At 42.9% G+C, this 21,991-nt stretch overlaps 1 protein-coding gene across 1 annotated transcript in view; it reads right to left on the bottom strand.

Annotated features, from left to right (window-relative positions):
* The window catches only part of OSBPL10 (oxysterol binding protein like 10), a 361,435-nt gene that overhangs the window by 127,624 nt on the left and 211,820 nt on the right, over positions 1-21,991 (bottom strand). Inside the window, exons 5-6 of the mRNA XM_066584791.1 lie at positions 11,251-11,458; positions 9,661-9,815 (exon numbers count right to left, since the gene is read on the bottom strand). Of these exons, the coding sequence (XP_066440888.1) occupies positions 9,661-9,815; positions 11,251-11,458 (363 nt within the window). The remainder of the gene's footprint in view (positions 1-9,660; positions 9,816-11,250; positions 11,459-21,991) is intronic.

Here is a 21,991-nt window from a genome sequence, read left to right as displayed (position 1 = left end):
CCCCTTCCGTGCCCCCCAAAAGTTATAGTGTGCCCCTCAGTGGTCCTCATATAAGTTATGACACACCCTTCAGAAATCACCAAATAAATTAAGTGGATTGCACAGAATTATATTTTTTGTGCTCTGCCCCTACTTCACTCAGTGATTCAGGAAGCTACTGCTGCTGTATTGGCATCCCCCACTTTCCCAACAGTTTCCTCTATTCTCTGTGTAATGTCCCATTTAAGAGTGGTCTAAAGGACTGAACGAGCGCGGACGTCAGTGCTAAGGTCGTTAGCACTCGTGCAGAGCGTTAAGACAGGCAGAGTTCACCGCTGGCTTCTGGCTCAGAGCTCCTTATTCTATGTGAAGTGATGAGCGAGGAGCGTTTACACTGAACAAGCAGTCCGCGATCCAGCAATGTATTTTTTGCTGACAGAGTCATAGATAACAAATCGTGAATGAATAGTTAACTTTTTTTGCATTTACTCTGGATGATTATTGATCAAATTTGTTTGTTTGAATTAATTTTGAGCAATAATCATCCCGTGTAAATGGCCCTTAAGATGAGCCAAGGGTTGGGATGTGGGGGTTGGGATGCTCAGACAGCAGAAGTAGCTGCTTGACTCACTATGAAGAAGGCTATGTGAGTTTACCGGCAGATTTCAGAGTTGTGGTGTAGGAACAAGATCACAGGGTCCGCAGGCTGTCATAATGGCAAAGGGGGCCTTTGGACCCTTTGGCTTATGGGACGGGTCACAACTGTGACCCCTATAGCTATGCCACTGGCTCCTATAAAAGCCATTATCAGAGTTTACTTCTTTTCCCCGTATTATGGATGTTTACTGAATGTGGTCAATAAAAGGCTTGAATGGTAGAACTGTTTATGTGTTAGTAGTTTAACCCCTTAACGACGGCCCCATCGGGAAACTACGTCCTCAGAAAGTGGGCCTTAATCCTAGAGGACGTAGTTTTATGCATCCTCTTTGGATTGATGCCCACTGGCCTGAGGACGTGACAGCTCTATGCTGTCAGTGCCCGCAGGTAGCCGACAGCATGGAGCTGTCATCCCAGGATGCGGGCAGTCCCCCCCGGCATTGCGATCGGCGCTATAAAATGAATAGCGCCGATCGCAAAAAAGTAAACAAAACAGTGTAAAAAAGTAGTAATTCAGCTGCTATGATGGATCGGATCCATCACAGCAGCTGAAAATACTCACACGGCTTGTCGGCGGTGTCCCCCGAAGATCTGGTCCTCCCGGACCCGCCGGCGGCCTTCTGCGCATGCGCGCCTGACGATGACGTCACGCGCACGCGCAGAAGCCCGGGTGTCCCCGGCAAATTTAAAATCTCCTGGCTCCCGGCTCCTGAAGGTAGCCGGGAACCAGGAGGTGTTACCGGGGACCACTGTGAGCGGTCCCCGGGCCCCCGATCACCGCTATCCATTGCGATAGCGGTGATCGCGAAAAAGTTTAAAAAGTAAAACAAAAGTAAAGTTTCACCTCCCCTCATGGATCGGATCCATGAGGGGAGGTGAAGATACTCACCCCCGGTCCTCTGCGATGTCCCGATGTCCCGGGACCCGAAATCCCCGTCTGCGCATGCGCGCCCGATGATTGACATCGGGCGCGTGCACAGAGGGGCTCGAGCCCCGGGAAATTCAAAATTGCTCTGCTCCTGGCTGCCATGTGTAGCCAAGAGCAGAGGGATGTCACTGGGGACATGATCACTGTCATCCAATGGATGACAGTGATCATGTAAAGTAAAAAAAAAAGTGCAAAAAGTAAAAAAAAATAAATAAAAAAAGGGGTAAAAGGTAAAAAAAAAAAAGTGCAAAAAGTAAAAAAAAAGTTTTAAAAAGTTTAAAAAAGCTTGCGTTTCATCTCCCCCCACGGATCATATCCGTGAGGGAGGATGAAACGACGTACCTAAGGCCTGCGGATTTATCCGCGGACCTCAACCCAGCTTCTGCGCACGCGCCCGTCACCAATGTGGCAGGCGCATGTGCAAAAGCCGTGGTTTTTTAAAATCTCCCTGCTCCTGGCTACAAAACTTAGCCGAGAGCCTGGAGATTTCACGGAGGGCCGCGGTGAGCGGTTTCTGATCACGTGTTCGCCGTTATCCAAAGAATAATGGCGATCACGTAAAAGTTAAAAAAAGGTGAAGGTTCATCTCCCCTCACTGATGCGATCGGTGAGAGGAGATAAAAATTTTTACCGGAGGCCTCCATATTTGCACCCCGACGCAATCTTCTTCCGTGAACTTTCCCGTATTCTGCGCATGCGACCGCTGGCAAAACACCGGACACATGCGCAGGAGTCGGGGAGCCCAGGAAACTTAATATCACCTTGCTCTCGGCGACCGAAGGTCGCCGAGAGCCTGGAGCAGTGACGGGTGGCCTCATTGAGCGGTCCCCGGTCACGTGAAAAAATGGTAGCGATCTACCTTTGGCCGGTCTCACATGACCGGATAGGAATTACGGATTCCGCATGCGTTTGATTAGCGGTAATACGCAGATCAATCGCATTGGATTACACAATTCCGCTCACATTAGCGGGTTGGAATTGCGTAATCCACTCGCAGAAAAGAGAACGCAGCAGGCTCTATTTTACCGCGGATATCCGCAACATAGAGCCCGTTGTGCTCCATGGTCATGGATATACCCGCAGCCCATACGCAACTACATTGTGTACGGGCTGCAGGTACCCATGTCATCGCTAAGCGACGGTGCGGGAAATACAAACAACAAAAAAAAAAGTGTACTGCGCATGACGGCCCGTGTAAGTACGCAGTTATGCGCAGTACATTACGCGGCAGTACGCAGGGTCACAGCCGGGCTCACAGCCGGGATCCACCTACGGCTGCGTGAGCCCGGCGTTATTCAGACCGCTACCTGTAATACGCAATTTACAAGAAGCCCCGGGAAGGCTCGCCTTCCTGCAGTTCCAGGAGCAGCTTGTTGAGCGCCTTCTGTGTGAGACCGCTGCACCTCATCAAGCTTACGGAGACTCACAGAGCGCCACTTTTTACACCCCATCCCCGCCACTGAGGTAAAAAAAATGACTCCCAAAAAGCAAGAGAGAAGGGGGGGGGGGGATACCCGGTTTTATTGCCCCATGTGCCCATCCCAACCAGCCTCCATAATTACCCGTCTTTGGAAATACCACACAGTTCACATTATTACTTTTATCTAAGATTTGGGGAACGCCGAAAAGGGCGTGGAGGGGGGGGGGGGAATTTTAGGGAGTCAATTTTTATTCCGTACAAATGAACAATGAACAATGGGGCCTTGAATTTATTCAGTTATGCCCTGCAATCCAACTGGTGTTCCCTCCATTACAGGCCTTGCCATGTTTCCTATAAGTAGATTAGGGCCACAATGGGTATGTTTTTGAACACGGGACAAACGGGGGTATCCATTTTGGGGTGAACATCTTCATTCCTATGTAAACTGTACAAAAAAAACAGTTTTTAAATTGACAAAATTGCCAAAAAAATGAAAATTGTAATTTTTTTCTTCTGCTTTGCTGAAATTTATTCAAATACTGTGTGGTCAAAATACGCAGTACACCCCTAGATGAATTCGTTAAGGGGTCTAGTTTTTAAAATGTGGTCATTTGTGGGGGTTCTTTATCGTTTTGGACGCTCAATGGCTCTATAAGTGGGCAATGGGGCCTGGAATTTATTCCGTTGTACCCTAAAATCCAACGGGTGCTCCTTCCATTATAGGCCTAGCCATGCGTCCTTTAAGTAGATTAGGGCCACAAGGGGTATGGTTCTGAACACGGGACAAACAGGGGTATCCATTTTGGGGTGAAAGTCTTCATCCCTATGTGTGCTGTACAAAAAAAACAGTTTTTAAATTGATACAACTGCCAAAAAAATGAAAATTGTAATTTTTTTCCTACTGCTTTGCTTAGATTTATTCAAAAATTGTAGGGTAAAAATACACAGTACACCCCTAGATAAATTCGTTAGGGGGTCTAGTTTTCAAAATGGGATCACTTGTGGGGGTTCTCTGTCGTTTTGGCCGCTCAAGGGCTCTACAAGTGTGCAATGGGGTCTAAATCACCTTCATGCTAAATTTCTGTTCTGAAAGCCACCGACTACTCCTTTCATTTTGCGCCCCGTTGTGCATCCAGACAAAAGATTAGGGCCACAATGGGTATGTCTCTGAACACAGGACAAACAGGGGTATCCACTTTGGGGTGCAAGTCTTCATTCATGTGTGTGCTGTACCAAAAAAGCAGTTTTTAAAACTACAGAATTGCCAAAAAAAACGAAAATCACAATTTTTTCCTTTTGCTTTGCTTCAATTCATTCAAAAACTGTGGGCTCAAAATGGGCAGTACACCCCTAGATAAATTCATTAAGGGGTCTAGTTTTCAAAATAGGGTCACTTGTGGGGGTTCTCTTTGATTTTGGCCGCTCAAGAGCTCTACAAAAGTGCTATGGGCCTAAAACTCCTTCAAGGAAAATCTATGTTCTTAAAGCCACCGACTACTCCTTTCGTTTTGGGCCCCATTGTGCATCCAGACATAAGATTAGGGCCACAATGGGTATGTCTCTGAACACGGGAGAAACAGGGGTATCCATTTTGGGATGAAAGGCTTCATTCATGCGTGTGCTGTACAAAAAAAGCTGTTTTTAAAATGACAGAATTGACAAAAAAATGAAAATCACAATTTTTTCCTTTTGCTTGGCTTGAATTCATTCAAAAACTGTGGGGTCAAAATGGTCAGTACACCCCTAGATAAATTCGTTAAGGGGTCTAGTTTTCAAAATGGGGTCACTTGTGGGGGTTCTCTTTGGTTTTGGCTACTCAAGAGCTCTACAAAAGTGCTATGGGGCCTAAAACGCCTTCAAGCAAAATTTATGTTCTGAAAGACACCGACTACTCCTTTCGTTTTGGCTCCCGTTATGCATCCAGACATAAGATTAGGGCCACAATGGGTATGTTTCTGAACACGGGAGAAACGGGGGTATCCATTTTGGTGTGTAAATCCTCATTTTCATGGGCTCTATAGGAAAAAAATATGTCTTTAAAATGACATATTTGCAAAAATATGAAATTTTATTTTTTGTCCCCTAAATTGAACTAATTCCTGAAAAGAACTGGTGGGGTCAAAATACTCATGACACCCCTCAGTGAATACACTAAGGGGTGTAGTTTTTAAAATGGGGTCATTTGTGGGTGTATCTATTATTCTGACACTTATGAGCCTCTGCAAACTTGGCTTGGTGCAGGAAAACAAAGTGCTCCTCAAAATGCTGAAAAGTAATGTTAAATTTGTACGTCCTCTAAATGGTTAAAAAAAAACACAAAAGTTTTTCAAGTGTGCATTCAGAATAAAGTAAACAGATGGAAATACATATCTTATCAAAAATTTGTACAGTATGTTTGGACATATTTGAGATATTACGGTTGAAAATGTGAAAAAATGACAATTTTTTCAAAATTTTTCCAATATTGGTACTTTTAATAAATATACACAAAATTATATCGGTCTATTTTTACAATCTAAATGAAGTACAACATGTGGCGAAAAAACAATGTCAGAATCACTGGGATATGTAAAGCCTTTACGGAGTTATGCCACGTTGAACGACGCATGTCAGATTTCCAAAATTTGGCTCCGTCACTAAGGCGCAAACAGGCTTCGTCACTAAGGGGTTAATTAGGCTGTGCTTGTCTGTAATGGTGACTTAGCAAATCAGATCACATTTTATTAGTAATCAATGGCGAAATCCAGGTAATTCTTAAGGATTCACTTTTTCTTGCAACTGTACTAGTCATTTCTGCAGAGCAGGAGAAGTGTTTTATGGCTCCAGGACACGAACTGAGAACAGTCATTTTACATATCCACAGGACATACATTACACGCTAATGATTGGAATACCCTTTTAAATCATAAGTTGAAATAAACCATTACTAATATCTTTTCATAGACTACTCTATATATTGTTGCATTAATCAAGCTTAAAAAATGTCCCCATAGTCACTTACAAAAGAACAGATCATTCAGTTATAGGAATACTATGTTCACTTGTCATTATTATCCACTTATAGATCATTATTTTGTTAAAATCCCGGGGATTGAGCAAAGCTCAAAGAGCAGACAAGTCAACAGTGAAGGAAGAAGAAATACTAGCCTTCTATATCACTCGGAATACTGTATGTTCCACCATAACAGGACCATAGGGGGATACACTACACCACAGCTCAATTAGGCCACACATCGAGTACTAGACATTTCCCAAACAATCCGGTGTAATTGTTCTCAGTAAGAGAAACCAAGTAATCTTGTAGATATGATACCGTTTAATGACTAACAAAAATACATGATGTTAATGCCATACAAGAATTTGGGAATACAAATTTGTAACAACTTTTGACACTTTCAACATTGGGCTGAATTCAAAAGGATTTGTGCGTGAATGGGAAGTATGAGACATCTGTAACACAGATAAGAGATCATCAGGTCAGCAGTGTTAACATTAATTCATGGACCAGAAAACCTTCACATCTATGTTTGTATTTCTGTTGCGATATTCTTTTAAGTGCAAATTAATCCCACCATGTCTGTGCCTTGCCAAGTGTGTATATATATGCATGCCTCTTCAGATCTATTTCATTATGGCTTGATGAAGGACCCTGTGAGGTCCGAAAGCTTATATCTTAGCATTAACATCATAGATTTTTGTTAGCAATTAAAAGGCATCATATCTCCAAAATTACTTGGTTTCTCTCACTGAGAACAATCACACTTTGATCTACTGGCTAACACGGTACCAAACCATTTTCTGCGTTTTACCAAAGAGTTTGCACACCCAGGAAGAAGAGTAGAAATTCCACGGCACTCTCAAATAATTTGCAATATATTTAAAGGCTTTATTTAAAATCACATGACTTCCAGGCATAGGCAATGAGGTATGACAACAAGGTCAATAAGGCTGTTAGGCAAGTACCGGATGATTCAGTCACTATCACCTTTTTCGACAGTATATCTACAATAGAAACAACCAATGTTAGTAGGGTGTACAGAACCTAAGGGGAGCCTGGCTAAGGTATTATTATCTATATACACATCCATGTAGAGATGTATACCCATGTGGGTATGATACTACGGTAGATGTATGTAAAAGCAGACTACTGTACAGAATTTTCCACATGCCTGTAAAACCGTGGCAGAAATCCTCATCTAACTTGCCACAGATCTGCATGCCTATTAACTCTGTCAATGGGCAAAATCCACAAGAGGAATCCCAATGAGTTTCCACATGTGACATTTCACTTCATCTTGACGGCGATCTGCGAGAAACACAGTGGAAATCTGCATGAGGATTTTGTCCATTGACAGAGTTAAATATGCATGTGAATCACCAGGAAAGAAATGCAGCAGGATCGTTGCAGAGTTTTGCCGCAGTTTTACAGGTGGAGTCGACGTGGAACTTCAATGGTGGATTCTGCCATGTGAACAAAGCCTTACAATACAGCTGCACTAAATAATGTACAAAGAGTACTACTGTAGTGGCCCAGAGTTAGTGGGGCCCCTCCAGAATATATTAGGTCTGTCTCGTGCTATTGTCTTGTCAGTGTCTTACGTGTGGTATGCATTTGGATTGTCTGTATTGCTCCTCTGCAGGATTGAATGGGTTATGTCTGGAAAATGAATCACTGTGTGTCATGTGACTGTGTGGTATACATATGTTTGCAAGGTGCAGTGCAGGAGAGTCTGGAGTCCCAGTAGTAGTTAGTCTGGGAGTAAGCAAGTGAGCCACACAGACATTGATCGGTCTGTGTGTAGAGAGAATGAAGGAAGCCGAGCGAATCCCTTGCGCTTTGCCTGGGCCTAGTCTACCCAGGATATGCCAGTGCTACCGCTAAGCACTGAGAGAGAGAGGAAGACTGCAGTATGGCTAAGGGAAAGCACAAGTAACGCGAGTGTTGACCGGTAGAGAGTGAGAGAGAGTCGCCGGGAGTGGGATCACACAGATAACTGGGACTGTGGATCATCCAGAATACCCAGAGAGTCCTCCCTGTCACACCACTTTATTTTGTTGTATCTGTGCCCAACCGTTGAGGTCATTTGAATATATCAAGTTACAGTAAACTGATACTACTACTCGTTTCTGGTTTTGCCCAGAACGTTTTTACTGTGTGTGGACTACTTTATTCTATCATGCAGATTCACCGCTGAGGACAGATCGGTGGCGTCAAGTGTGACAAAGACTACAGGTGACCTCCGGTTACTTTTCCCTGTGACCTACCCCAGCAGTAACTTGGTCAGGTCCCGAGCTTCTGCCAGGGGAGGAAATGGTAGAGCCCTTTGACAAGGCCTTTATCTATCAAGCTATTCCCTCGGCTGTGGGCCCACTCCTTGGATGCTGCACTACCAGAGTACATTTTAGTATAACTATACGGACTGCATTATCATAGGATATATATCCCATATTGTACAACACAGGCGTAAAGTTCCATCCAGGTGATGTGATATAGCATACTTGTTCCAATTATATTATATTGTGTTGTCATGTCTAATGAAGTTTTATCACTACTCCTTGTCATTACTCCTAATTTTCAATGTTACTACTTTATGTAAGGGTAGTGGTCAATCCAGGGAGCCCTGCAACCGCAACCAAGCATCCAATTCATATGAGTAGCGCTGCCCGACACATTGTCTGTCATCAGCTTCTTCTTAAATTTCACCGACTAACAATTGTTTAATTGAAATTGTCCATTTTCATCAACTTTTAATTTAATGGGCACCTTAAGACTCGCAATGCTCAACTCACACAGGACATCATATCCGCAACAGTTACATATTCACGTACAAAAGAACATCAGCAAATGCAAAAGGGTTAAGAGTGCTCATTTGCAGTGCATTTGCGCTATTTAAAAAGGAAAGGATCATATTACTATCAGCCAAACATTTCACAATACAAGCTATTATCTTTTGTAATCCGCGGTTCTGAATTCAGAAAGCATGGCACCAACTCTGGCAGGTCAACATTCCCTTCCATTGTTCCCAATGATAATCAACTACATCTAGAATTCATACTTTCCACAAGAGGCTGATTCATTGAGGCGCTATGGAACATAGTTATTTCACCTTCCTATCTGTTATGTTGCAACTATATTGTAATTTTATACACATTTCTCATAGTTCGAAGATAGATAGAATATATATAGTTATCGGGATAACTTAATTTACATACAGATGTTAAAAAAGGTAAAGTCCCCTGGTGCAAGCACAGAGTCATGACCGACTCCTAGGGTGACGTTTTCTTGGCAGACTCTTTTTGCGGGGTGGTTTGCCATTGCCTTCCCCAGTCTTCTTTTTTTAACCTTCCCACCCCACCAGCAAGCTGGGTACTCATTTTACCGGCCTCGAAATGATGGAAGGCTGAGTCAACCATGAGCTGGTCTGAACCAAGCAGGGATTGAACCTGCAACCTTGAGGTCATGAGCAAGCGCTTAGAACTGCATTTCAGCTGCCTTAAAACTCTGCGCCACATGGAGCTCCATCCATACAGATGCAGCAATCATTAAAATGAATTGCGCATCCTGATAACTTAATTTACAGCATTGTAGTACACTGTAGTTATCATAATGCGTTCAATAACAAGTTAACATTTGCTACATCTGTAGATCCCATATTGCCAATATTCACAAGCTTACCTCAATATCCTGATCTAGTATGTGATAGTCTTTAGGCATGCTAGGCAGCATTGGCCACGTGAGATTGGCAGTAGCAGTTGGCAGGGAGCTAAAACTTCCATTTTTGAGATTTTCTGTAGAATGTGACTTTGGTCCATGCCATCCCAGGAGGTTTTCTGAAAAACCAAAATCCATAACTAATACAAAGGTAATTCTCAGGCATACTCCTAACATCTCACATTTCCAGTGTAATATTGAGTGCTGTTTATAGTCAGAAGCGTGTGCATTTGCAGTCCTAGTTTGTTTTATGGGTGCCAATAAACTTAGAAAAAACGTGAATACCTCCAAGCTAAAATTTGATGAGCTTCCATTCAGAAATCAGTAGAAATTCCAGTTAATGGTTGACACGTAAGAAGTCTTGAACTGGAGATATACTTTTATAGGGCTAATCTCATTAAAAACAACCACTGTTCATGTATTCTATTAGGGAATATGGGCATCATATACTATAGTTGGTCCCGTCATCACGACCCATTCTATGAACCAGAATGGAGAGTCACTATGTAATGATGCACTTATGCTGCAAGGGATATGGCTGGTTAGAGAGGATTACCCAAGTGGTGATAGATTAATTAGAGAAACTGAGCCTTTTCATATATGGTTTTTAAAACAAAACCAATTATATATGTATATATAAAATTCGTTTTTCCTTAAAAGTGAACCCGTCACCACCATATCACCCCTAATACTAATTTCACAGGCTGGCTGGGCATGAAAAAAAAAATCAATCACTTCGAAAGCCCTCTCTTTTCTTAATGGGCCCATTTTCCTACGCAGTTAGGTTTCATAGTTTACTGCACCATATACAAATCAGTAGAGGAGAGTCATCTGGCTGAGAAGGGTAAACGCTGATTCACGAGCTCCTGAGCTAACCACGTCTCCTTTCTCTTGCTAGACAGCTTGTGACATTCCCCTTTACAAAGCAAATCCTGTCTTTCAAGAGAAAGGGGCCGATATTAGCTTGGCAGGTCATGAATCAGCATGACTCTTCTCGGCCAGATGACTCTTCTCTTCTTCTGATTTGTCTATGGAATTTTGCTACTTTATTGTGGAGGTAATTTGGCTCAATTAGCAGAAGAAAAAGCATTAGAAGTGACTGACTTTTCATCCCCTGCTGGCTGGTGAAGTCAGTTTTAGGGTTTATTTAGACGTGCGTATATCGGACGGGTTTTTACGCCCGGATGATATACGCTGCCCATCCCACTCATCGGCTCTCTGCTTCTCTCCCTCTCCTCCGAGCGGTTTTCAATGAGAGTGGGTGGTACGGGGGCAGAGCTAAGGTTCCGCCCCCTCCCCTTGTCCATAGCCAGCAATGGGAGTGGGCAGAACAGAGCTAAGCTTAGTTCTGCCCCCTCCCATTGCAAATGCAGGAGTGGAGGAGAGAAGCATAGAGGCGGTGAGCGAGAGGGAATGGGGGACTGCATAGATGGAAGCATATATCAGCCGGCCGATAAAGGCTCGTAGGAATAAGCTCTTAGGGTGAGATGGTGGTGGCAGGATCCCTTTAAATCTAAAACCACTCTGCTTGCTCCAAGTGTTAGAAACTCTAACCTGATAACACCGGCTTGTTGTTCTGTCCCGCTTGATAAACACTCTGCTGTAGTAAGTGGAGGCATTCCCCAAGGCAGCTGAGGGCGGCAGCAGAGGTAGCTTTCAGGAGGAGTAAATCCTGATCCAAGGCAGAGAGAGGGCCAGAGCCTGAAAGGGATTCAATTGCATGTACCAGATTCTTCTGCTGCCCCTCCACCTCAGCCATCACCTGCATCAGGAATAAAAAAAATACATTAGAATAATGTAAAAAGTTGCAAATGCACCATAAAAGAACTCAACATGCACAGTGCTCAAAAAATTAGTTCTAAGAAGGCTTCTATAAAACTAGCTGGTAGCAAAGTTTAAAATCATAGTTTTTCATATATGGTGCAAGCATGGATCAGTGGCACAACTATCTGTATTGTAACAATGTTAAAGAATTCTTCACAATTGAGCTCTATTACATTATCACTATATGACCAAACGTATGTACATACCACAGCATCACCTTCATCCACACTTAGATACTGATAACCTAAGTATAGGATAGGTCATCAACAACAGATGGGTTTGGGTTAGACTACCAGTACCCCCATGATCAGCTGTTTGACAGTACCTCTGTGCTGAGAAGAGCACAGTGGACCCCTTCTTCAGCCTTTAATGTCACGGTCATTGGTTACGTAGCCTTACCCCGTTCCACCTAAGTGAATCGGTTTGATCTGTATTACCAGACACACAGCAGCTACAAAATGTGCCAGGTAAACAATACAGAGGTCACAATGCCCAACTGAGCACCATGGTTCATTCAGACAGCTGACCTGCAGGGGTGCCAGGAGTTGGCATGCATGACCTCATATTCCTAACCTGTCTAAAACATAGGTCTTCAATATCTCAGTCCTGGATAACGCTTGTAATATAGGTAAAAAAAAGTGGAGAGGATTTTATAACACTAGATTTTGGAGCATGGCTGCAAGAATTCACAACCATTTCAAGAAAAGAACATTACTGAGGAAGGGCTTCATTAATTGTAGCCATGTAAGGGAAGACATTGTGGATGGGATGTATGTATCCCAGAGATAACTGGCTTCAGTGATGTAATTCTGGACTGGAATTTGGGAGTGTTACTCCTAGACTCCAGTCCAGGTCTCTCACCTGGACCAAGGAATCAAGGCATTATAAAAGGAGGGTGTGAGAGATGTATATACACATGTGGTCAGAGAGATCCAGAGAGAGACAGACTGAGCCAAATCTTGTGCTGTGTGGAACGCTGGGTGAGAACCACTGTTGAATTTCTATTTCTAAAAGCCTGAATGAAGAACATTTAATGACATTTCTGAGATCTGTTGCTGAAGCAAGCTGATGTTACCTTGGAAGTATAAATACATACGAGAAATTGGACTTATGCCTCTGCTGGTGTCTACCTGTTGCGTGAGCCAATAATCCCAAATCACCACATAAAGCAAAAGGTATTCATTGTGCGCAGTAGCATTAAGAATTCCTTTTACTTGGACAAAAAAGGTCTCAACCAAAGCTGTAAAAACAGCCCTAGACCAGTCATTACTCCTCTTCCACCAGAAGTGAATAGGTTGCCCAGTTTAGAACAAACAACCGCGTTTTATATACCCTGTTAGGGAGTCCTGAGTCAATAGAGGGGTTCCCCTGCTCAGGATTCTCAATCCTTGTCCAGAATGAAGAGTGGTTACAAAGAGGATCTCTCGCTCTAGAACAACTGTCCTGCATTACAGAGACAACCCACTAATTTAATAAATTAAGGTGTAATCCTTTGTTTCCCTTGTCATGGTGCGGCGGGGAAATTTAACGTTTACTACAAGCTTTTCCACAGAGTACAGCTAATTGTGAAATCCCCAAGAGGGAGACATTTTGTACTCAGCTTATTAACAAAGGACCCTTCTAACGTGGAGATTTCCAAAGTGGAGAACTCCTCTAAACAGTTGGGGATACACTTTTGTATAGGATGTGTTCATCTTGCATGCAATCCACACATTTAATGGACCATCACTTTCACGACCCCAGAAGTTGAGGGTTAGGGTGTTTGTGGACCACATAGTTTGAAAACTTGCTTTTTGCATGGTTTGTATTTCGCTTCTCAGCCATGAAGTTTAGGACATAAGGCACTTTGCAGTTTTTGCCCCAAATCCAGTTTGCAATCTGTGTTGCAAATGAAAACAAACAATAGACAAGTGTATGATCTTGTATGCTATGCCTAGGGTCGACATCTGTACCCAACGAAACTGGGCAGATGCCAGAGGGCACAGCACTCCGCGGGCCCACTGCTACCCACACCAAGGTTCAGATTTGCCCACTGGGGAGCTGGAGAATCCCAGATAAGTCCCCAAGCAAAGCCAAAACAGATACTATGTCTGTTTATGGGCAGCTCACCCATCAAACGGGGTAGAGCCAGAGAGGCGGGAACACCTGCTTTTGAGCCAGCCAGAAGGATATTCCACACTAAGTAATTTATCATAGTTCTCAAACAGTCTACAGAGCGCCTGTGTAAAGTTGGTATCTACTATTATATGGTCACTGTAATATTGATCATAGGATAGTAGTTTTTATTGAGTTACTGTGCGGTGTTAATATGTGGTCATGCTGTAGCGGTATTACTCATCCCTTGCATTGTAGTATTACCAATGTTGTCCTTGGTACACTGCATTTTGTTCAATAACAGCACAGTCATAAGATTTGTTCTTTACATAGTGCTACTCTTTGGTAACTGTAAGCACCGCTTCCATGGCAGCATTTGACGCCCCGCTCTGCCGCCACAACCCCTGACAACGCTTTCTCTTCCAGAGATCGGGCATAGAGGGACAGTACAGGATCGCAGGTACATAAAGGAAACATGCAGACAATTAACAAGGGAAAGCACAGTGTAATGTAAAGGGGTCAGTACCAAACCCTTGAAGTAAAGTGGGTCCATAAGACTATTGTCCAAGGGCCAACAATGCTGGAGACAGTCCTGTTCTTGGCAATTACACTTTGTGAGCATGACTTGCCTACCTCTTTAGAACTGAACTGTTGTTGCCCCACGTTATTTCTACTTCACAAGTCCCTCTAGTTCAGTCTATTATTCTGAAGTGTTGATCCACAGCAAAACCTACCAAGAGCTAGAAGCCAATTACATTCGCTGTACCAGTGACTATGAACCACTAAACGATCGGGGTTCACACACAAAAATGAGCAATTTTTATGCCTGTAACAAATGAAGTAGTAGCAAATGACTTCTCATTCGTCATTCAATTCTATGGCTGTGTTTACACTGAAAGATATTGTTCAAATTCGCATGATTCAATGATTTTTTGAATGATAGCTTTGTGTAAAAGGGCCCTAACATTACAGTATTTCCTTAAAGAAAGCCCCCCAGGCCCGCTTTAAAATCTAACCAAGCAGTGGAGGGGGCATGCATAATTTGAGGACAGCAGGACTCCGGGCTTTAGCGACCCGCCTTCATGACTCAAGACGGGTCAATTGGCATACAAGGCGCCATGAAATAAAAGTAGGTTTATACATTAAAGCACATTCTACTGGCATTTACACACCTATGTCAAGCGTGTTAAATGTGTTCCAATCCGCTATTGTGGTGGCTTAAGATAGAAAAAATGATGACAGAATCCCTTTAAGCAGCAAAACTGAAGTTTCTCATCATGCCATCACTATTTCCAGCCGATTATATGTATTCAGCACAAACCGAAATCAGTAAGCCGAAGACCAAATAGTCTGGCAAAAAGTATAAGGAAATTCTCAACTCAGCTACTTTTCCCAAGCACGGATGAAGGCATAGGAAATCAGGGTTACAGATTGGGACCTAAATGTATCCTAGATTGTGTGATGGGAGTGTTATCGGACCACACTGGTACTGATATGATGACCTCGTTGCCAGGTGCCAAATTGGTAAATATGTAAGCCTGTGATGATAAGATTGCTAGCAATATCCATGAATAACGTGAAGCACTTTGTGCTATACAATGACTTTTCTCATGAGAACCCAGGAGAATTCTGTTTGATTAAAGACATCATAAGTTCAGAAAGAGACAGGGTGTTATCATACAAAGGTTACTATTACAAAGATTACAAAGATTATTGATCATAAGGCTTTTTGACATCTATAAAACAGTCTCAAAGCTCTTAAGGCTCGTCTAGACCAGAAAATAGCTGCAGTCAGGGTATTCTTATCTCATTAGAAACTATTTCTGCTGGTTTTGTGTGTCTTTCAGTTAACATAGTTTAGTATTACACTAGCTTTCTGTTGACTCCCATTATTTTATAATCTTTAATTCCGGCTATACACAGCATAGGTTTTAGTTTCTATGTAAGGTTCAATAGTCCAATCAAGATAGAAATACATACACTTACTGCATTCTGAAACTAAACAGTTTATGTGCTGTGACAGGAGCAACTAAACTCACTAACTAGAATGAGTGGACTGCATAGCCTTCAAGATATCAGAAGACACTGTCTGATAAAACTGCTCTTCTGGATTAAACTAGTAATACCTCTTGTTACCAGAATTGTTCACAACATGTGTTGCAAATATGTGGCCATTTATATATCTAGCATTTGGACATTGAATTTAATTTCACCAATGACAGGAGTTAAATTTATCAATTCTGTAATTACATAATGCAAGTATAACAAAATGAAAAGTGTTTTATAGGAGCATCAGCATACAAGTTAAGGGCATGGAACAGTATGACAGAAGTACTATCATACCTAATAGGACTCCAATACGGCAGAATTTCTAGTATGTCTTGGTAAAGTGGCACTGATACATCTCAACAAGATGAAAGCTCCCATTAGTGAATCAGATAGCAATCTTTCTCCTGTTTTGTACCCATCCACTTTGATCTTATGCCCATGCAGGCAATCGCAAGAGCTGGAAATGACTATGATGAAAGGACCGTTATGATCTCCGACCTTATTATCACAAGAGCACATTAAGGAAGCAGCTTTTTGCTAGGAGCTCCTATAGAGTGGAACTTAAAAATGAGTTAGCAGTGTTTTCCTGTGCAAGGCTCCACTCGCTGCGGCCATCAGGCCTGTTCAGCTAATGAACACTTCCTGCTACTTTGCACTTTCATTTGACATATCATCGCATTTGAAGGATTATAAAACAATGCTCTGTAGCTCATGATGCTCAGGTTAGCAATTACAGTATATGCCGAGCATGGGTGCTGAATGCTACTAACATCTCACTAGTATTACTGGGTACATTGCAGCAAATTGCCGGAGGAGTAATCTGGAAAAAGAAAAGTTAGCAATGCATTTTATTCCTGGAAAGCTAAATAAACATAATGCTAAGTAATAAACTGATGTTCATTAAGACATTTCATTTAAGTAAAGATGGACATTACTGATTAAAAGCTTCCAAATATATAACAATGAACAGACAAATAGAAAGGTAGAAATCGGAAAAATTCTGAAAAAGAAAAGGCTAAAAGTAAGACTGTTACATTGACTTGTTAACACAAACATCTGTAATGTGCTTGTCTCACACAAGGGGACTCACCAGAAGTTTGGAAATTCCAGTTATATGGGAGTTGTGGAGCGGGGAAGTCAGTGGCTGCCATATAAGTGCTCATCCCCCAATACTCATTAGGGTCAATTTCAAAAGGAAACCAATTAACTTCAGTATATTCTTGGAGTGTGGGAAGAAACCAGAGGAAACCCACACAAGTACAAAGAGAACTTAGAACCTCCATGCCAATGAAGTTCTTGGTCTGACTCAAACCGAGAACCCTGGTGCTGCAAGCCAACAATGCTAACCATTTGACTAAAGTTGTCCTGTCCTCTTCTTTCCAGCAACAAAGCCATTTTCAATGTGTCATGTCCAATCAGGACGTGCTGGATTTTAAAACCTGAAAGACTCACAGGCTCTTAAACAGACTGCAACTGCACACAAAACAGTGGTAAACAATGAACAAAACAGACACCAAGAAAACACTGTCCCTATAAACCCTTTACCCAGGGAAGGGACCTACATATACGCAGATCGCCCACCCTAACAAGGGCGAACCTAACCACGTACCTAAGCCACAAGCAGACCATACGTGGGAGAGGAGAAAACCACAGAGAATAAGATATCACCAATAGTAACTTTAGTACTTAGCTTTGTGAAGAATCAGAAAAACATTAGATCCAGCACCAACCTCTGACTTCTACCACAGTCAGAGGAAAACTGAATTAAATAGCAAGTAGCTAAGTGCAAGGCCAAGTTAAATAGTCCTTCTAAATTACGCACAGGTGGAACCAAGCAAGTCTCACCTAAAACTACTCCCACAAGATCAGAAGATAGAGAACCAAATACAAGACCTGAACCAGATTACTAGAAAGGAACATATCCCAAAACCACCGCAACACCAGGTTTTGCTTTAAGAGACATTGCCCATAACAGAAGTTTGGGTGTATTCAAATGCTACAAAAATAAGTTGTATTAACCGCAAATACAAAAATGTGACTGCAATGAATGAATACATTTCAACAGAACTTTTCCCTTTAGTATAAAAAACACAAGGTGGTTGCTTGACCAGAACTCCATTTACTTCTATGAGATGGACGGAGATTGCTGAGCACATCCATCTCCTCCTGTACCACAGAAGTGAATGGAAAGATGATCCAGCCTGCACATTAGGGTGAGCTGATAGGTACATTGCTGTGGGTTCCAGAGGTCGGACCTCAGCAAAAGACACTTATCCCCCCATCTATGGATAGGGATTAAATACCTTTAATGGGAAAACACCTTTAATGCTCTATAAGACAGAATTTGAAGTTATCCTCTATCCACAGGATAGGGGATAACTTGCTGATCGGTGGGGGTTTCACTGTCGAGACCTGCACAGATCTGAAAAAAGGGAGTTCCATGTACCCTGTCCTCCTCACTGCAAGGTTACTGCCCCCCCCCCCCCCTCACAGGGAGGAGACTGAATAAAGTGCTGGTCATGTAAGCGCACCAGTGCTCTATTCATTTCCAATAGTACTTCCGAGATACGCAAGCAACACCTGCTTGGCTATTTCCATCAGTTCCATTGAAAGGAATGGGGCGCTGACCGTCCGTGTGTGGCTAGGTTTCCTTTTTCTGTATTGTCACTGAACGGGAAGAAGCAACCCCCACAGTGAACATGACAGGGAACAGGGGGGTCCCATTCTTGAGATTGACGTGATTCTCAGCAATGAGGCCCCCTGTGAATAAGGAATAACTTGAGATTCTGGTACAATCCTTTTAATATCAGCTTTATGCTGAGATATTATTTCTGGAAGCTACAGGCTTAAAAGGATAAAGCAGGATTATGACGAAGATATCACCAGAGTCCAAAACTGCTGTGAGATGTAGGGTTGTCAGAGAGCTGGGGGGTCATGTTTGGCTAGCATCACACTAACTTTTATCATATAAGATTAGGAAATGTTCGCTGAGGATGTATATGTAATGTGCTCAGATTCTATGGGTCAGACCTATGACTCTAGAATGTTTTTGGTTGGCGTGTCAGTCATACCTCTACTTTCGTTGCCTTCTTCTTTCGCCAGTTTCTAGTTTTGCCGATTCTTCAACGCAAAATTTCACCTCTACTTTCGTTGCCTGCTTCTAGTTTTGCTGCTGGCCCCCGTGACCTCACTGTCCAATCACAGCTATTAATGGATTGTTCCAATCTTAACCATTCGTGGATGAATGGCTGTGATTGGAGCATCCAGTGCTGGCTGCGATTGGCTGAGTGGGCTGTCACTCAGTGCAATCTCTTGCTGAAGGCAGGGAATTTCAATCCCTGTCACTAGTAAGATGCTCTGCCGGCTTGACAAGTGCCCAGCAGCCTACATGGAGGCCGGAGAGTGGCTGCTGGGTAATTTTTTTTAACCTTTTTTTTTTTTTATAATGGGTGTCCAATGGCAGAAGTATACAACTGTATTGGTACGCAGTTGGCTAGGTCTTGGGCACAATGTCTAAATGTGGTGTTAACCTAGTGTTACCAAATACATAGAGGTCTCCGTAGATACATACATAGCCGGTACTACATGAACCAGGTACAACAGTACACCAGGAAACAGGAAGGAAAGTGTTGTCATCAAAATTTTCAGCAGTAGGAACTTAGGATTTGGGCCTCTAACTGAAGTGCCATCTCTCAACAAAATAAGATATTGCACAAAATGAAGATTACAGGACTTTACCTCTGGCAAGAATTGTCTAAAAAAGTGCTTTGCAAATATTGTGAGCACAATTATCAACAACTGACTGAAAATAAGATCTATGAATGAGGAGCAATGGCGCATTCCAGATTGAAACACATCAACCAAGATACACCCCTAATGAACAGGACAGCAATCTACGGTAGTCGTCTTCACATGGGGTTGTAAAGTTACGTATGAATTTAGTGCCTTTTACACTGTACAGCGTAGAGGCACCACAGACATCTCTGTGATAATTCGATGCCTCCATTCAACGGGCATTGCTCAGTGAATGGAGGCAGGGTGGTCCGAGGATCATTCCGGCCCGTCTGCCTCCATTCACAGTAACCCGGCAGTCGATCATAGGTTATAGGCTTACACGGGCTGATGCAGCGGCAAACCAACAATGATTTTATGGTTTGCATGAAAGATCTGATCAGTGATTTATCGCTAATCTTTCTTTCACTGCATGCATTGACCGTGCATAATTATTGTATCAGGCAGTTAGCACAATAATTGTGCAATGTAAAAGGGCCTTAAGCTGGTTGCTGCGCCATCAATATAACACCTTTTCAATATAGAAACTGGAATTTTATCTATGGGGCTAGTATCTCTTTTTGTATACATCTTGTTGTTTGGAGGCTTGGAGATCCTAAGTTATAGCATTGTGCAGAAGAGGGAACCGGTGTCCTCACAGGTTTGTGATTCCAATGTGCATGTTACCAACCCCCTCTATTGAAAGAGCTAGTGAGGCAAAGAGAGACTAGTGCTGGTCACGGATGGCAAATCTACACACTGGCACAGGGCAGAGAGGAGGAACAATGCAGTTATGGGTATTAGCACAATATGTCAACACCGGAAGCTAGGGGTTGGCTGGGCTGAGGTAGCAGTAACGCCGCGGTCACACCCCAAAATGCCAATTGACTAAATTGCAGGCTCCTGTTTTCTGCTGCTGACACGCCGGACCGTCTCTACAAGCACATGATGCCACCCAGGCTCCTGCTCTCCACTGCTGTTCCATCTCCAGTGACGTCCGGCCACCCCAGCGCTGCTACTTGCCGGCTCATGCAGGTTCCTGCTGTCTGTTGCTGTCCCATGTTAAGTGATGGCCAGCCCCGGCCACGGCCAGCGCTGTTACTTGTCGGCTCATGCATGCTCCTGCTCTCTGGTGCTGTCCTGCCCCCTCAGCACTTTAACTTGGCGCCTCGTGCTCTCTGCTGCTGGCCCTCTCTGCCATCTCCAATGGGAGGATCGCACTCACAGCACCCAAGTTACAGCCAGCCCTGCCTCCCCTCAGCGCCTGGTGCGTTCGGATGCCTTCAGGTTTGTGCAGGATAGCGCTACTGGCTCCCTCTGACGTCTCCACCGGCAGGATCGCACTCAGAGCACTTGACTGACGGGCAGCCCCGCCCCCTCAGTGCCTGGTGCGTTCAGCCATCTTCAGGTGTGTGAAGGATAGCCAATAGTTACCTGGGGGCGCGACCTGGGCGGTAACTCTAGCTGAGCCCGGCCAACCCTTAGCTTCCGGTGGAGACATATTGCACAGTTATGAAGGTGGCATCGCTGTAGTACAAAGGGTAAAAAAAGTAACAGTGGCCGCATCCCAGTAATACAGGCCACTGAGGCAAAGGGGTATACAGAAAAATTGCAGCAGGGTCCTCCATGTGCCACATGCTGTATTCCTGCTTGCAGTCCACAGGTAGATCTCTATTCTGCTGTAAAAAGTCTTTCAAGTTAAAACATTTTTTTTAAAATAATTAACAGGCAAGATTTGAATATAGAACAGATAAATATCCCTAAACTGTCCCGTTATCACAGTCAAGCACAATAGTACAAAAATTAAGCATTTTTATGCACGCCACCTTCCAAAACATCATTATTTTGAATACTTTGGGCCTTCGTTGCTGTTCTCCAATTAAGACTAAGAAATACAGCAGCATTTCCAAAGTAGATTCTGAATTTTCCATCGTTCTGGATTGGTTTCTCTACTTAGGAAATTAATTTATATTATAATATTCTATTTTTTATTAAAGTACAGTTGCAACTTTGCATATGGCATTCTTGAGAAGTGCCACTGAATAGCCTGGCATATTTTTTATTTCTAGAACGTATTAAAAGCCCTATTTTAATGTAAATTTTAAATATGCCGTATATCTTGGCTCTGCTAGGTGTGATTAACAGGTCATATGCAGCCCACAGATTGCCAGCACCTGCTCATTTACTAGAACATGCAGGGCATTTAATTGCATATTTGCTAATTTAATTCTTTTCCATCTAATAGGAAAATATGAAATTAACATGTACAACATTTTGTATGTATGTCAATCTTTTTAATGAAATACTGTGAATTTTACTGAAGCAGAAAGGAGGTGTCCGTGCTACTTTCAACATGTTTGGGTGCCAAGTACCACATAAAAATATTAACGCTATATAGGCTGTTAACTATGCTGGAGCCATTGCTAAGAGTTAATGTAAAGTAATAATTTCCAATGATCGCACTTAAATTATCATGTCAACGTGTATTAAATTAACAGTAAATTAGTAATGGGAGGAAACATACTTGTGTATTTAATATCTGGAAGACTTTTTGGAA

The sequence above is a fragment of the Eleutherodactylus coqui genome, chromosome 12 (assembly GCF_035609145.1).
Source record: "Eleutherodactylus coqui strain aEleCoq1 chromosome 12, aEleCoq1.hap1, whole genome shotgun sequence".
In the NCBI taxonomy this organism is placed as follows: domain Eukaryota; kingdom Metazoa; phylum Chordata; class Amphibia; order Anura; family Eleutherodactylidae; genus Eleutherodactylus; species Eleutherodactylus coqui.
This window is presented reverse-complemented; position numbering and strand designations above follow the sequence as displayed.